This window comes from Chamaea fasciata, unplaced genomic scaffold, assembly GCF_029207755.1.
Source record: "Chamaea fasciata isolate MVZ Bird 193981 ecotype frontalis unplaced genomic scaffold, bChaFas1.0.hap1 SCAF_7, whole genome shotgun sequence".
NCBI classification, from domain to species: domain Eukaryota; kingdom Metazoa; phylum Chordata; class Aves; order Passeriformes; family Sylviidae; genus Chamaea; species Chamaea fasciata.
The window spans coordinates 39,284,814-39,301,524 of NW_027094092.1; the positions used below are offsets into that span (position 1 = coordinate 39,284,814).

The 16,711-nt window shown below is 38.4% G+C and overlaps 1 protein-coding gene across 4 annotated transcripts in view; it reads left to right on the top strand.

Annotated features, from left to right (window-relative positions):
• MIA2 (MIA SH3 domain ER export factor 2) overlaps positions 1-16,711 on the top strand; it is a 35,668-nt gene that overhangs the window by 807 nt on the left and 18,150 nt on the right. For 2 of the 4 annotated variants that reach the window (XM_066188466.1, XM_066188465.1), the window contains exons 2-13: positions 931-1,064; positions 2,352-2,438; positions 2,760-3,894; positions 7,001-7,216; positions 7,365-7,465; positions 10,487-10,618; positions 13,113-13,134; positions 13,246-13,334; positions 13,725-13,796; positions 14,472-14,582; positions 14,896-14,967; positions 15,387-15,491. In XM_066188466.1, the coding sequence (XP_066044563.1) occupies positions 931-1,064; positions 2,352-2,438; positions 2,760-3,894; positions 7,001-7,216; positions 7,365-7,465; positions 10,487-10,618; positions 13,113-13,134; positions 13,246-13,334; positions 13,725-13,796; positions 14,472-14,582; positions 14,896-14,967; positions 15,387-15,491 (2,276 nt within the window). Of the gene's footprint in view, positions 1-930; positions 1,065-2,351; positions 2,439-2,759; positions 3,895-7,000; positions 7,217-7,364; positions 7,466-8,865; positions 9,020-9,340; positions 9,485-10,486; positions 10,619-13,112; positions 13,135-13,245; positions 13,335-13,724; positions 13,797-14,471; positions 14,583-14,895; positions 14,968-15,386; positions 15,492-16,711 lie in introns of those variants that run through there. The other 2 variants (XM_066188469.1, XM_066188467.1) reach the window with 2 other exon arrangements.

The window sequence follows — 16,711 nt, forward strand, 5'->3', positions numbered from 1 at the left end:
TGGTTCTCAAAGAGTAAATAACTCTGCAGGAAGCAGAGCCATTGAATCACAAGTGGGCAAATATGTCCTGTTTATTATCCACTGATTACCACTGTGAAACCTGTCATAATCATAGCTGAAGCTGTTTCTAAGCTGTTTCTATTGGTTTGGTATACTTAAGTGTTGTATTTTCAATCTTCCACTTCCCCTGAAGTGGAAGAGACCTTAGATTGCCTCTGATGATGGATTTCTATTTTCTTGTGGAGTCATACCAGCTTCAGTAGGTTCTGGACGTTCAGAGATGTCTGTCTTTGTGGAACTGCATGTGAAATGGGCTCCAAACTGACCAAAGCACATCAGTAGTGGTATCTTTGGAGAGACAGGGGTGGAGACAAAGAAAACTTAAAATAATTCAAACTGAATTGGAAGCTTCCATTTTAGCAACATGTTTAAGGTTTATATTCCTAAAATTTACATATATTCATTGTAAGAGAAATGTATTCAAAACAGAGGACAAAATCCCTGAAATAATTACTAGATTTAACTTAGAATTTCTAAAATATAAAATTATAAATACGCCTGGGAAATACTTTTTAGCTGTTTAGATCTACTTTAGTAATTGAATTTGCTAATCCTCCAAATTTTTTTTTAATTCAAGCATTAAAACCTTGGATAACAAGCACTGGAAAACGTCCATAGAGGACAAGACCTTTTCCCCTTGATGTCTGCAGTACATTGGAAAGAAAGCAAGACAGGGCTGCTTTTTGTGTTTAGTTGATTTCCACTTGATGATATAAATGGATTAGTATCGCAACAAAGCACATACATTAAAATGTTGGCTACTGCAATTCATCAGTATTTGATGTATATCATATTTCTTCATATGATAAAACCTGACTTCAGACAAAATGGATGCTGTATTTGTTTATTTCTTTCCACATATTATTCCAGAGGCAATGAGCCGAGTTCAAGCCACTACCGACTACTTAGGGCCTGACTGCCGATATCTTAACTTCACCACAGGGGAGGAGATCATCGTATACTCCAAACTTTCAAGGGAAAATGAAAACTTGTGGACAGGAAGTGTAAGTACTTCAATCCAAAAGACTTTCCCCATACATATTTTAGATACAGTTATAGCATAAATAACTGCAGTCTACTTGCTTCCACGGATGTTCTATCTCTTTTGGAATATTAACCAGTCATAGATCAATACAGTATTTGGGAGATGGGTCATTGTTACTGTCTTTATACAGAAAGAGAAAACCAAATCTTGGCAAAGATCACTCATAGAGAAACAAAGTTAAGATCAGAATACAAGTTTTCTGTTTCCTTCATCTTACCATTTGGCTGTAATGATTTAATCTGGTTCCCTTGAAAACACTCAGATCTATCAGGTCAGGTTCCTACCTACAGGTCTGTGGGTAAGACACCCAGTATTGGGACCTGACTTCACAGTTCAGTGCTTAAGGAAAGTTCCCAGAGAAGTTACCATGCATATATAATGACTCGGAACAAGTGTCAACAAAGTTAGAACAGTCATTTAAGAAGGAATGGATGTATTGATCCAAATCAAGTTTTACTGCTAGTAAAACTGTGTAAGTGCTTCAAAACTACAAGAAATTAGTACATTTTTGGGGTGTCTTTTTTTTTAATATGTAAATAATCTGTCACATTTATTGCTAAAAAGTGAAATTCTGTCTTCCTTTTTTTTTTTTTTTCATCCAAGCGTATCTTTGCAGGTACCTCACTATTCCTAGCTTTCCAAGATGTATCCCTCCATTAAAGGCTAACTGCAATGGTTTGATGTAAAGATAGCAGTGGTTTCTTGGCCAGAGGGACTTGATTCTTCTGGGCCCTATCATTATTTTATTTTCTGCGGTGTTGCCATCTTCATTGTAATTTTCTCTTGAGCTGCAGCTAGTCTCATATCTGAATTTCATATCCTACTTTTCTTCCAACTTAATATGGGTCATTAGTTATTAAGGCATAACATTTTTCCCATTTGAGACAATGGGAAATTTGCAGCCAATTTTAGTAGGAGCTCGCTGCGACCATCAGCACACACAGCACTATCTTCAGCTGAAGCAGTTTTAAGGCTACTGCTTTGGTACTGCACAAAATCATGTTCATAAAAATAATACAGAATATAATAGCACGGAGTAATATACTTCCCCTTGCTTTCTGAGATGGCAAGGGGAACACCTCTGTGAAGGAAAAACAAACCAAAATTTGGACAAAACAGAATTAAGGAGATAGGGGGCTATTCTATAAACTTACTGTTCATCCATACTTCTCCAACACATATGCACGTACCTAACATATATATCACTGAAGTTTAAATGCTCTTACTAGTTTTCTCTCTTTTACAGAAAGGAAAGGATTTTGGCTATTTCCCAAGAGATGCTGTGAAGGTTGAGGAAGTTTTAATTGGAGAAGAAGTTGAAGTGCTCACTAAGGTAAACTAACATCACCAGATTTTCCAATGTAGTTTACAGCAATTGAAAATCTAATATCCAGTTAGAAATTCAACTGCTGATGGACATTTTATTTCAGATTATTCAATACGTGTTTTTATAATTGTTCCATTTGCGTGTTTATTGTCCTCTGAAATAATTTCTGTATAATTAAAGATATAGAACTTTTAGGAATTATATAATTAATTACAGTTCTTTGTGTAAAGTTATAACAGAAAGAACGATGATACATTTTGCTGCACTAGATGATGATATAGAAAATTGCACATTGGAACATTTTAAAAGTTAATATTATTCTTTTAGGAAACTGATTTCCTTTGTCTTCATGAAGATAAGTACACTTTTGAAAGTGAAGATAATGCATTATATGATCACAACAAAGACAGTGAATATTCATCGTCTGATGCAGAATCAAAGCTGCATGAAAATGAACTCTTAAAATATACAAGAGACCCCATAAAAAATGAAGAAAGAACTGAATCAGTTTCTGAAAATGACTCAGAGGAATCTCAGATTCAGGAGTCTGTAAACCAAAAGCTGGTTAGAAAAGATGATACCGAAGAGCCACAAATGCAAAACAGTCTCCCAGTAGAACCTGTTCAAACTCAGTCTAGCTGGATTTCAGGATGGTTCACCACAGAAAGTGAAAATGATGAAGAGTCCTCAAAAGTTGTTACTGAATCTTCAGAGGGAAATAAATACCAAGGCAGAAAAATAGAAGTAGCAGCTGAAAATGATTTACAGGAGCCAAATGATAAGGAGGAACAAGAACCCCCTGCATCTGGTTGGTTTCAAGGTGGTCTGACAAGTTTTCTGTATTTTGGTGAAGAGAATGAAGATGTTGATTTGGCATCAGAAAAAAATGATCCACAAAACCACGATGTCTCTGGTGTGCCTGAGCATTCTAGTACTGAACAGGAAACTACAGTCACCAATGTATTGTCAGAAGAACAAAAGAGTGAAAGCAAAGAATCTGAATCAAATTGGTTTAATTTGGGTTTAAGTGATGTTCTTAATTTTGGCCATGCTGAGGAAGCTACAATTGCTGCAGAGGACCAGAGGAGGAGAGAAACAATGGATCAAGCAAAGAAGAATGAGGAAGAGCAGACTTTAGACCTGAAAGAATTACATATGAAAGAACCAAAGGAAACAGTTAATGCGGTGACAGATGAAGATGAGAATTATGTACAAGAAATAACAGATTCAAACAGTAGCAGGCCAAATCCTGGGGAGATACCAGCAAGTGCCCATACTCTCAATGACACCAAAAACACGTCAACTAGCACAGAATCATCTTTTGATACATTAACATGTGACAAAGAGAAGCCAATTGAACCTTACAGTTCAGAAGAAGACTTGGTATCAAAAAGCCAACTGCTGAGAAACACTGAAGCTGAAAAGAAAAATCAGGAGTCAGAAAATAGACATGGCCAATCAGGTTGGTATACAAGTATCTATAATAGTTTTATTAATTATAATATGGACAAACATGATAATCAACAGGAACATTAATCAATTGCATCAAATTTCTTGTTCTCATGACCCCTCTGAATTGTGACCCCTTAGACTTAAAAAATACAGGAGAAAAGCCTGAACTATCTGAAGAATAAAGCCATTGCTTCTCTTTTAGTCATCTTGAGACATACTGAAGTATCCGAGTTCAACAGCCAAAGGGCAAGTACAGCGTTATGGGGAACTACCAGGAACTGCAAATAATGATCCGGGCATCAAGAAGACCTCATGTGACAGTGAACCGAGGTTTAGTCTGGAAACACCTGAGAAAGACAAACTAGTCAAAGGTTACAGTGCAGGAAAAAATTCAGCATCCAAAAGCTATTTAAAACTGGATAGTAATGTAAAAGATGAAATTCAGAAATCAGAGAATAAAAGTGTCTCACATAAAATATTTCAGTCAGGACATTTATAATGATGAACATCACCAGGAATCTGGAGAGTCCCAAGAACTGACTCCAGACCAACCTTTCTCTTCTCACCTCTCATCTAATGGCCTCAGTTTAACAGGTACCAAAATTTCTGAAGAATCTGGCCATTTGGAAGAATATGGAGTTTCAGAATAGAAGGTAAAAACTGCTAGCTGAGAAGAACTAAGCTTTCATAATAAAGAAAGACCTTGGTAAGCCTTGATAAAATACCACAGGGAAAAGAAACTGAAGGCACTTCAAATCAGGAGGTTAAACATAGAGTATCAGGTAACAATAATGCAAATACCTCCAAAGAGAATGATTTTTCCTCGTCAGCTGGCAGTGCAAAGTAACAAACAGGGCAGTGGAGAAAAAACTTCAACAAAATCTACCAAATGAGTAGAAGATCGGACAACTCCTGATGGTCTTGCTTATAGCTTGTCAGAGAGAAGCAATAAACTGAACAAATTCCTATAAATGTGCAACATCACCAGGAATGTGGAGGAGAACTAAAACAGAAAAATTCATATTCCCAGCATCAGCTTCTGGTTCCAGAGAATGGACAGTCTTAATCTAGATCTCAGAAAGAAATACAAAAAGCACCCGTGATATAGTCAAACAAAATATTAATCTGCATCCTCAGATTTACGCCTATCAATTCAAGCCACCATGACAGTGCAAGACAAAAGCATAGAAAATTAGTCCGAGTTTTGAAAGGCATACTACTTCAAAAGACAAATTAATATCAGTCTTCAGCTGAATTCATGCCTGAAAAACTATTTAAAAAGAAAATTTATTGAGGATAAAAGCAACAGTCATGTGATATGAGTCTGACCAAGTGTAAACTTTTACCCTTTGAGCTCTCTAAAATAAAAGACATTTTTAAAGAAAAAAAAAATAGACAGCTAGTGTCTTCTAAAGCCATTTAACTAGAAAGCCAGGCTTCTATTTAAAAAACTGGCTTAATTAAATCCTGGCAACCTGGGATTGCTCACAAACCTGGCTGATAGAGCAGATGTTGAAAAAGAAGATACTGTTGTAATGGAAAGGATGAATAATGCTGAACAAAAAATTTCTTCTACTAAAACTAGTTAGGAGAAGAAAAAAATTCTGAAAATAAGAGTCAAAATCCAGAAATACAAATAATAGCAGTTATATTCTAACAAAAAGGATTTCAGTAGTATTTTTACTAGACCATCAGGGTTCTTTGCAAATACATTTAGTAAAACTAACAATTAAGCCTGTCAAAAAAAGTCTAAGCATGTATGTTTGGTCAAAAAACCCAAATGAAAATAGAAGTGACATTAGGACTAGTACACTTGAACACTGCACAGAAGAATGAGACGAAGTTGAAAGGAATCTGAACAATGTAAGATAGTATTAAATACAGAGAAGGTGCAGAAAAAAACCAAAACCAGGCAAATATTGTATGGTAAACAGATTTGCCAAACCCATTAATTACATTTCAACAATCTTATTTAAATTAAAAGAAGATGTTAAGTAACTCTTAAAGTATCTCTGTGATGGAAGCAAACTGCTGCAGCAGCACCAGCAATTTGAAAAGATTCATTGTGAAATCACAGCTTACTCACTTAAAGATAATGCTATATGGAGGGAACAGGTCATTGTGTCTGCACAAAAGGGGCACATTTTGGACACTGAGCAGGAAAATACACAGAAAAAAGGATTGTTCTTCTAGAGCTGCCAGAGCTTTTGTCTGCTATAACAATTAAGAGTGCTGCCCAAACTGCAGCTAAAGTTACTAGAGTAATGTTTCACTAACAGAGATTTAGAAAGAACAAAACATCCTTTGTTGGCAGAAAAAAACCCACAACACTGTCTCCTTCTGGTGATTTAAAATGAAGAGGGAGTGAGCCTAACTCATACCAGTTAATGACTGGTTTATGATATTTCAAGGATCTGATGAGTTAATATAATGGTAACAGTTTAAGAGAAAATTACTGGTCTTGAACTACTGGACTACTTCTGACTTGTATCTTTGGCCAGTACTGTCTTGAAGCATATGACTAAATTAAACAATTTGTAACTTTTTTTTCTTTGTGGGTAAGCACGCTGTGGGGTTTCTTACAAGCAGGATTTTATTGGCTTCAGGCAATTTACTCCAAGTCACTAACACTGAGGCAGCCAGGTGCCTTCAGTCATACCTCTGCATGAACATGACTGTGGTTTCTTCTTTTTGTAAGGAAACTTGATATATTGTGGGAATTTGTTAAGCTTTAATCCTATATGGCGTTCTTAACTGTTCTCCCTCTAAAGCTTACCCCACTTGTATTTGGATATAAGAAAGAGGCCTACTAATCCTGACTAGGGAATCTACAAAGTAACTATCACAGCCAAACATAGTTTTTCCTGAACACTGATTTTTAACTACTTTACTACAGCGTAAATTTTGCTTAAAGGTCTGTGCTTCAAATTCTGAGATCATTATTTTGTATAGTGTTTATTAAATCATAATTCTGTAGCACATTTACTCTGACACTCTAGTACTGGGCTTTAAGTTGAGGAAAATAAAAAAAAAAATCTCTGTAGAGGTTAATATCCTATAGGAGTAAGTTGAATCCTCTAAAAATAACCATGATTTCCCTTCACAATTATGTGCAGGAAAAGGCAGAAGAAAGCTATTAGAAGAGACACCGGAGAAGGAGCATGAAATGTATGCAGCTGTAGACAGTGAACATGACAGTGACCAAGATTCAAAAGCAACAGCCATTGCTTCTGTAAATTCTGAAACAAAAATGGACAGTTCAGGACCTGACTCTGAAGTTGATGTCAAAAAGTCTTTCTCTGATGCCATCCAGAACTATGTTCCAAGTAATGGTGAGTGCTAAGTTTCTTAATTTTAGGGGAAATAAATTTGCAATCTTAAAAAAAAGCAAAACAAAAAAACAAGGAAACCAGTTGGAATTATATGAAATTGACAATAGTAATGTAAAATCGCTTGTTTTATTCCCTATGATCAAACCAGAAGGAGGCTGGATACATCAGATACTTCTGTGCTTGAATGCTCTTGAGATCAGAGAAACAATAAAATCCACATCATCAGCAGTTATGATTATCATCAAAATGGTAAGAATTTTTCTGTGACCTAACATTGACATTAGTGCAAATTTAAGCCAGCTACAAGTTATGTTCTGCAATGAAACTCCTAAAAAAAAAAAAAGAAAAAAGGAAAAAAATCCTTTTAAATAAACCCTCTGCAGCTCCCTGCTTCCTGGGTTATCTAATGCCAAATGAGACAGAGCACAAGAAAATGTTAGGTCAGCTGCTCATCATCTGCCTCTTTGCAGTGCAGAATCTGATGAACTTAGAGTGTGAGGATTTGGGGGTTTGTTTTGTGGGGTTTTTTTTAACAGCCAGGAAACACCCAAATGGTGTTTTTAAATTTTTGATTGGTTTTGGGTTATTGTTTGTGGGTTTTAATTTTTTTTTGTTTTGTTTGTTTGGTTTTTTGTGGATTTTTTTGTTGTTGTTGTTGGTTTGTTTTTTGTTTGGTTGGGTTTTTGTTTGGTTTTTTGTTGTTTTTTTTTTTAATGAAACTGATAGCTCCCTCTATCTCTCAGAACAGTACTCATTAAATTTGCTTGGACTTTAAAAACTTGGGTAATGATGAGTAAAATAACCAGACAAGTTCCCTTGTTTTTAAAGACTGTTTTCAAAGCCTTGATTCACAAACCCTCCCCTCGTTCACAATTGCATTAAAAATACTTTCCTAAGCAAATATATAAAACAGAAAATGGGGTTATTGATGCTGTGGGGGTGTGTTAAACACCAAAACGTAGTGCAGAGTGAAGGTGAACCCTAAAGGGCACAACTGCACAAGAAACAATGCTGCCAGAGCACCGTGAGAAAAGGGAGATGTTGCTGCACCGTCTCCTCTAAATAAAATAGTGACAGGTAAAGTGCCATATGATAACTTCACTTCGGCGCTTTGGTTCAACTTTGTTTCGATTGGGTAAATGAAGTTTAGGAACCACATAAATTTATTCCTGGTTTCCAGTGAACGTGCATAGAACACGGCTAAATTGTAGTTTAGGATGACGAAAACTGAGGGGCTTTGTCCCTCGTGACTTACTGAATTCACTGAGAGTTCACTGCTACGGCCAAACTCGTTCTTGTACTGTTTGATACCGCTAAAAAAAGCTAAAAAAGGCACTCCCACCTCCACCTATCCTGGTCCCTTACGTCCTTTGCGGGCAAGTCACTCACCTTGCGTTGTGAAAGTAGTTAGCACACGTAAAAAAAAAAAAAAAAAAAAAAAAAAAAAAAAAAAAAAAAACCCACAAACAAAAAAAAAACCGAATTAGCATTAATCTTAGTGAATGAGACGAGGACGAGTCCCCTGCTATGTGGCATTGCATCTTCCCTTACACCTGACACCAGCAGCCCGGCAGGCCCCTTTTCGGCACACGCCCTTAGCAGGGCTGGGGCCCGCCCAGCCCTGCGCGCCCGGCACCCACCTGCGGCCGCCCCGCCCCGCCGGGCTCTGCCGGCCCCGCCGCCCGGCCCGGGACACGCTCGGCGGGGCCCGCCGGGAGCCAGGCCTTGTCCCTAAGGGGTTTTATTTCCGTACTACCCGCTGCCGCCCGGGTGCACATGGAGGCGGCCGGCGCCGCACGGGAGGTGAATTTCTCTGAGCGTGACTTTAGGGAGGAACAGGAGCAGGTTCCGCGGGGCCGCGTCCGTGCCGGAGGACGGGGGCGGGACGGTGGGCGCACGCGGAGGGGAGCCGCCGGTCCCTCCCGCCGGCGGTCCCCGTGCCCAGGGGAGGGTCTGCCGGCAGAGGTCCGGCGCCGCCGGGGAGCCGCGCTGGGCGGGCGGGGAGAGCCGGGCCCCGGCGGCTGCCACCTGTGCCGCTGGGCCCCCCGTTACCGCGGCAGCAGTGGTTCCTCCCCCGCCCCCCTGGCGGGCAGTGGTACGGGCCGGTTGTCAGGCGGCGGGCCGGAAGGGGCGCGCGCCGCCCGCGGGAAGATGGCGGCGGGCGGGCGAGGGGGGCCGGCGGCCGGCGCCGGCACGGCCGGGCTGTGGTCGGGGCTGCGGGACAGCGCCCGGCGCTACTGCGGGCTGGCCGGGGAAGGGCTGCGCTGGGTGAGTGACCGAGTGACGCGGGGCTCGGCACGGCCTCCGCCAGGGCCGGGGGTCTTGTGCAGCGCTGCTGCTGAGGTGCTCGGGCAGGGGGAGAATCGAAATTAAGACTTATCTGGGCGGTATCATGTTCTTAAGCACGGGTCACATGTAGTGAATTTGGGCTACGTGGAGCACGTCGTATCTTTGAGCAAATGGATCCGTTTACAAATGAAACGTGAGTGTATCGAAGTGTTTAAAAGGTGTTACATCACTGGTGTGTTCAGTGTGTTATTTTACTGTGAGGTTGGTTGAACAGGTTTTTCTACCAAACGAGTTTCCTACCAGATAATCAAGAAGTGCTTACTACTATTGATTCTTCCAGCAGTGAATTGTGAAAGGCAACTCAAAAGAGAATTTTCCATAGTAAATTTTCTGTACCCGAAGAGGCCAACAAGAAGGCTGGAGAGGCACTTTTTGCAAGGGCATGAAGTGATAGGATAAGGGGGAATGGCCTTTAAACTGGACAGGATACATTTAAGTTAGATAAGAGAATGAAGTTTTTTACTTCACTTGTTTGGATGATGAAGCACTGGAGAAAGTTGTCCGAAGAAGCTGTGGGTGCCCCATGTCTGGAAGTGTTCGAGGGCAGGCTGGATGGGACTTTGGGGAAGTAGGTCCAGTGGAAAGTGTTCTTGCCAATGGCAGAGTGGTTGAAACTAGTTGATCTTTTGGGTCCCTTTTAACCCAAATCACTCTGTGATAACTGGTAGTCTCAGAAAGAAAAATTTTCAGATCTTTACCTGTTGATTTTCATATCTTGATGGAACTTCTTTCTTTTTTTTTCTTCACTTAGTAAATCTATCATTTAAAAATCAAATGTTTCTGTTAATCAATTTCTCAGAGTTTTGGAACAAAATAGATATACAAGCCTTGGAAGTAAACAATGTCAACATGTAGTGTCTGTTTCTGTGGATATTATTAAACTCTTTTCCTTTAGCTGAAACTTTATACTTTACTTTTCAGGCTGTGGCTTCACTGCCTGAAGATATGAGACCTGGCCCTGATCTGTACGGTTTCCCATGGGAAATAGTGATTTGTGCTGGCATTGTTGGAGCCTTGACTCTTCTCTTGTTCCTATACAGAAGTTATCAATCAGTAAGTGTTGTGGTTTAACCCCAGCCAGCAACTAAACACCACACAGCCACTCTCTTGCTCCCTCTGTCACGTTGAAATGAGGGAGGACTAAAAGCTAGAAAACTCGTGGGGTGAGATGGAGACGGTTTAATAAGGAAAGCAAAAGCGGTGCATGCAACAAAGCAAAACAGGGAATTGATTCACCACTTCCCATGGGCAGGCAGGTGTTCAACTGTCTCCAAGAAAGCAGGGCTCCATCACATGTAGCAGTTACTCTAGAAGATAAACTCCATCACTCCAAAACCCCCCCACTTTCTCCTCCCTCCCCTCAGCTTCATGTGCTGAGCATGATGTCAACATGGTGTGGGTTATCCCTCTGGTCAGTTGGTCAGTCAGCTGTCTTGTGTCCCCTACCCGCTTCTTGTGAACCTGCAGCCTCCTCGTGGGTGAGGTGAGAAGCAGAAGAGGTCTTGACTCTGTGTGAACACTGCACAGCAATAACTAAAACATCCATGTGTTATCAGTGCTTTTCAGCACAAATCCAAAATATAGCCTCAGACCAGCGACTGTGAAGAAAATGAACTCTATTCCATCCAAAACCAGCACAGAAAGTGTTCAAGTTAGTTGCAGATACATAAAGTACATTAATAGTTTGCATTGAAATTGTTAGCCTTCCTGTACAAGGTACATAATGCTTCAGAGTTTTATATCTATTGTGATTGAATTTAAAATCTCTCTAAAAGAGAAATGTTTAGTCAAGAAGTCAAAAGTCTGTTTTGTCAGTATAATAAGTGTTTGGACATGTAGAGAGAGTGACTGTTGTAAGAGAAAATGCAGTGAAACTCGCCATAGTGAGGCTTCCTTTTTCCTTTTTAATTTCTACACTGGACTTTCAAAGTCAGCTCTTAAATTATTTTCACAGGATACACATGTCTTCCCCAGGGTGTATGTATTGCTGTGTGTATTGATATCTCTGTGACTAGCCTGGCCATAGCCAGAGCAACTCAAGTCATTCAAGGTAATTTTAAGCAAAAGCAATCCTCATGGTTTCCTGTCAAGGGAGGCATTTTAAAACTGGACAATGACGCTTGGATTCTGTTTATTGCAACATTGGAACACTGAACCAATTTAATTGCATGCTCTTTGTGAGCACTAATCTGATGACTTTGAGAATTGCAGTACTGAAACCTTTTAATGCACAAATCAGATTACATTTTTGAAGTAATGTCTATCTTCTTTTGAGAGTAACTAAAGATCTGAGTAATAAAAGTTGCCTACCATACTTTCCCTGCTACGGAAATGGGGTCAGTATCTGTAATTCAGTATTCTAAATTTCCTCCCATTTTTCATGTACTCTCATACAGATAATGTGATTTTCATAGTGGGTGTAGTGATACTCATGTTTTAAGACTGGTTGTGTAGCTGTTTAGTTTCTCAGATATGAACAACTGCATTTTTAGGGTTTTAACATCAACTGATGCTGTCTGTAAGGGGATCTGTGTTTGTGAAAGTTAATGTAACTATAATTTGATCATACCTTTTGTTCTCTAGAGGCATCCCTCTAGGTGATACAAAAGGCATTTGAAACGAAATCATGCAAGCAGCTAACCTGGTATTGTTTTCCTCCTGCACTTGTCTCTTAAGGCATGAGATACCACAGAAGTTATTGATAGCTTTTTCAGTCATCCTTACTTAGAACTGCACTGACTGCTCCTTGAAGAATTGATGGTTACTGAAAAGTAGTGGAATAACTAAACATCCATTGTGGATGATAGAATGAAAATATACTTACAACTTTCTTACCCTTTTTTCATTATTTGGACTCCTTGGCTTTAAACGAGGAGCAAACAGGGAAGATCAGAGGGGCCCGTTGTTACATTAGGCACATGACCCAGGCCCAGCCGTGAGAGAAATGCTGTGTTGTACCAGTTTGGTGGGTTCAGCCAAGTTCTGCTTCTCTCATACAGGCCATTTGTGACAGACTTTGCCCTGCAGTTTGTTAGTTTTTGATTCTAGGGCACTAGACCCCACGTGGCAGCTGCTCACTTGGTACTTGAAGGGTGCGCATTGGGTAGTACCTTACTGCAGCTTTAACTGTTGTGTGTTGTAATGTGTGAGAGATCTTTCCCAATAGGAAATCTGAACTCGTGTGTGGAGCTTCCCCCTCCCTTCCCTTTCCTACTCTTCTGACTGTGTATGTCCACTATGGGGCTTTGTGTAGGCAGTCGTGGTTATGTGTTGATTATACAGAGGTCTGCTATTAAAGTGATTCAGGTGAAAACTAATCTGCTTTCCCCTCTTTTGTGTGATAAGAGTGGGAGAAGGATGGGGCAAGCACACAGACATGGAGGGGGTAAGAGCAGATGATATTGTCTGGTTTTAATAGAAGCCTGCATTCCTTTTTTAAGTTCCACGGTTAAACTTGGCATGGAATCACAGCATAAAAGATTAGTTTTCAGATACTATGTGAGAGTAATTGATCAGACATTTTCAGTATTTATTCTTTTTTTTTCAGGTTAGAAGTCGACTTTATGTAGGTAAGCTTATTTTTGATACTTCATTTTTCATATTTGTTTGTATGACTATTCTTTCTTTTTTACCTTTAGTTATTTGGATGATGCAACATTTGCTTGTCTTTCACTTTTTAGGGAGGGAAAAACAGCTTGCCAATAAAATTGCTGAACTAGTTGAAGAAAAATGCAAAATTCTTGAAAAACTCAGCCTCTGCAAAAAAGAGGTAACAGTGCTCATTTATTGCTTTCAGATGTGTTGTAGAAATGGATTCAATCAAGTAAAGTATTAACTTTACTAGAAGTAAGATGTTTTAAGCGTTCAAAGGGATTTTTCGAATGCTTTTTTTCTGTCAGTGCCTTTAAGAGCAATTAAGGTGTTAGCAAGTTCTGCCTTTAAACTCTCAATACAATATATTTCACTGGGAAACCAAAATGTCTTTTTTTGGTTTACGCCATTGGGATAGTCTAGTAGGGTTAGGGCTTTCCTGATTTCCAGCAAGGTGCATTTTTATGGTTTTTAGGTGATGTCTGTTTCATACCAGAGCATCACAAATTAAGGCTAGTGTTTAATCAATTATTTACCTATGTTCTGACAGAAAGTAATTCCTTTTCAGTTTGAAGATTTACAGTTGTCTCTGAAGGATGGTAACACTGTGAAAGAATCAACAGACACATCTTTTTTTGAGGTAAAAAGATCAATGGAAATTGTTATTTCTACAATATAAGGCAATATTTTAGGAAAGTGTGGCCTGTAATAAAAAACACCCAAGCAAACTAAATAAAAACAACAGCGAAAAAAGTCAGACAAACCCCAAAACTCCAATTATTTTAATTGGATTACTGAAAATTACTTAAAATCAAAGCATTTAAATTGAGAGAAGCCTTTTTTAACAATTGCATTGAGGATGAGTGATACTAGAACAAATGGCATAGGGGACAACATTTAATTTTAAGAAGTAAATTGTTCCCATTTCTGGGACAGAGGGTAGCGCATGAAGTATTTTTTTCTCTCATCTGATCTAAGCCAAATACTTTCCATAGGCTTCAGGTGCACAGTTTTAAAGAAAAATTACCACTACATTGTTTATATCTCCCAAACTGAGAATATATTTCTAAAAGAGCTCTGGATAAGTGAATCAAATACCTAATAGACTCTATAAAATTAATGTAAAAAGCAGGTAGGTTTATTTCATTTTGCACCTCAGATCCTATAGCACTAATTCTTACAGCTTTTGTTCATGCAGGAGTCTCCAGAGTATTTGAGTGAAAAATACTTTGCTATCATATTTAAAATATACTTGTTCTCTTCATATGTAATTAGTATCAAATGTTTTATTAACTTGCAATCCAACTTGATTTAGGAAATGCATGAAAAACTGAACGAGTCAAACCTGAAACTCAATGAAGAAATAGAGAATCTAGAAAAAGAACTGGAAGAAGAAAAATCTAAGCAGTTGGAAAATGATACCTTGGTAAGAATAAATAGAATCTTGTCTCTGTTTCTATTCATTTAAAAAAATCTTCACAAAAAAATCTCTGCAGAGAAGACAAACTATTTTTTTGTGTGTTCTGAAATAAAAACTACATTTTCCATTTTGTCTTTCCTGTAACATTAGAAAAATTATAAAGGAAAATACTCAAAAGAAGAAAAGCTTTTTTACACTCATTTTTACTGATTCAGCAATAGAACTTCCTCAGTTTGAAAATAAAAATGGTTTTATTAAATGCCTTGACATTGTCAGTCAAATATGTGAAAGAAGCTGTGTGACAACTAATAATTTTCAGGTGGCTGAAATTCAGGAGAAAGTGGAGTCTTTAGAGAATGAAGAAAAATCTATCCGGTCACAAATTGATGAGGTACGTCTAACCTTAATATTTTCTGTTTTCAAATTTTTGCAATTTGTCTATTCCCCATGTAGTTACTGTTTTAATTTTTTTTTTAAATTAAGGGTGCAGAGATCACATGCTGTGTAAACCAAAAGACTTTGTAAGGCTTAGTACTTTGGTGTAGCTTGATTGAGCAGCTTTTAATTCCATATAGTGATTGGCATTTATTGAGAAGTAGTTACCTTGTCTTTTCTTCACTTTCTTACTCCTCAATGATAGATAGTGTTGCAAAACTACAGTCAGTAAAAACTGTTGAAATTGTAGAGAAAATGTGAGAATATGTATGTAGCACAGCCAGAAAACCTAAGACAAGTCCAGTAATATCATCATGACCCCACCTGTATCTTCACCAATACCATTTAAACAACACACTTCTTAATTTCACTTAGGCCAAGTCCACCCTAAAAGTGTATCAGATTAATACTGAGAGACTCAGGACATCTGTTCAAGATGCAGTAGATGAAAACAGCCATCTCCAGGAAAGTGAGAAACAGGTAGGTTCTTCCTAGTTGTCCTTAGAAATACTGTGTTTTCATGTGATACTAATAAATATGATTTCTCCAAAAAGCTCACCCTCAACAAGTTTGTTAATACCTCTTATGTGTTTTAGTAAATGGAATGAGGAAGAGGACATAGTTTTTAAAACAATTTTACGTTGGAATAACTTTGTCTAAAATAATCCTGTTTTAAAAGAAATGCAGTAGTTACAGTTTGTGGGGAATCATGCATGGAGTTCAGTGGACGGAGAGCATGTGGTAATAGAAGTCTAATAAGAACTTTGCTGGAACCTGGAGGAAAGCAGAAATATCTGAACAAGCTGAGATTCTCTACAGAGGCAGAGAAAAAATTCTTTTACTTGATCTAGAAACCCTGGCAATTGCCTGTATTTCTTAGGCAATCATTTTATATCAAGGAAAACCAGGGGAGTAAAAACTCTTTCCAGGGTTTAATTGCCATGTTCCTAGATGAAAAAAAAGTTCTTTTGCATTTCTTCCAGATAAAATAACCTGGGTGTAACTAGTTCCTTAACCACATTATTTAGGATTAATTACTACATTTTGTTGTTAACTGAAGTTTGTTGCAGTTTTTAGTAGTTTGAGAACATTTGCGTATAGTTCGCTATGCTTTTTAATAGATGAACAACATAATATTAGTTGTTGCTAGAACCTGCTACGTGAAAAAGAGAAAGTGTCTGCCTTACTTATTTGTGTTCTCATTTCTGAGGTGCTAAGTGTGAGAGTTAGTTTACTGTATCAGAATACCCATATCCGTCTTTCATTTTCCTTTCTTACTTTTTTTTAAAGATGGAAATTTCATGTATGCTCAAAAGGTAACAAAGGTGTTACTTGTTCACAGAAACTAGAGTCCTTTCTTCCTCTGTCTATTTATGCAAATGGGTCATAATCTTCTGGCACATCACAGCTTAAACTTTTTAAGAGATGTGTTGTTTCAGGTTTGTGATGTGTCAGAGAGAGGATTGGGCCTTTTAGGTTGAACAAGGGAACTGTTAAAGAACTTCTGTGCTTTGCTGTTTTTTTGGTCTGGTTTTTTTCTTCTTCAGGAACATTAGAAATATATATTGCTTTAGCTCATTGCAAATCCTTGCTGTTTCTTTACTATAATTCTTACAGGTGTATATAGTCAATTTATACAATGTAAATTTATCTTCTCTTTGGTTTCATGAAGAAGGAATCTCTTAAAAGTCATCTTTTGA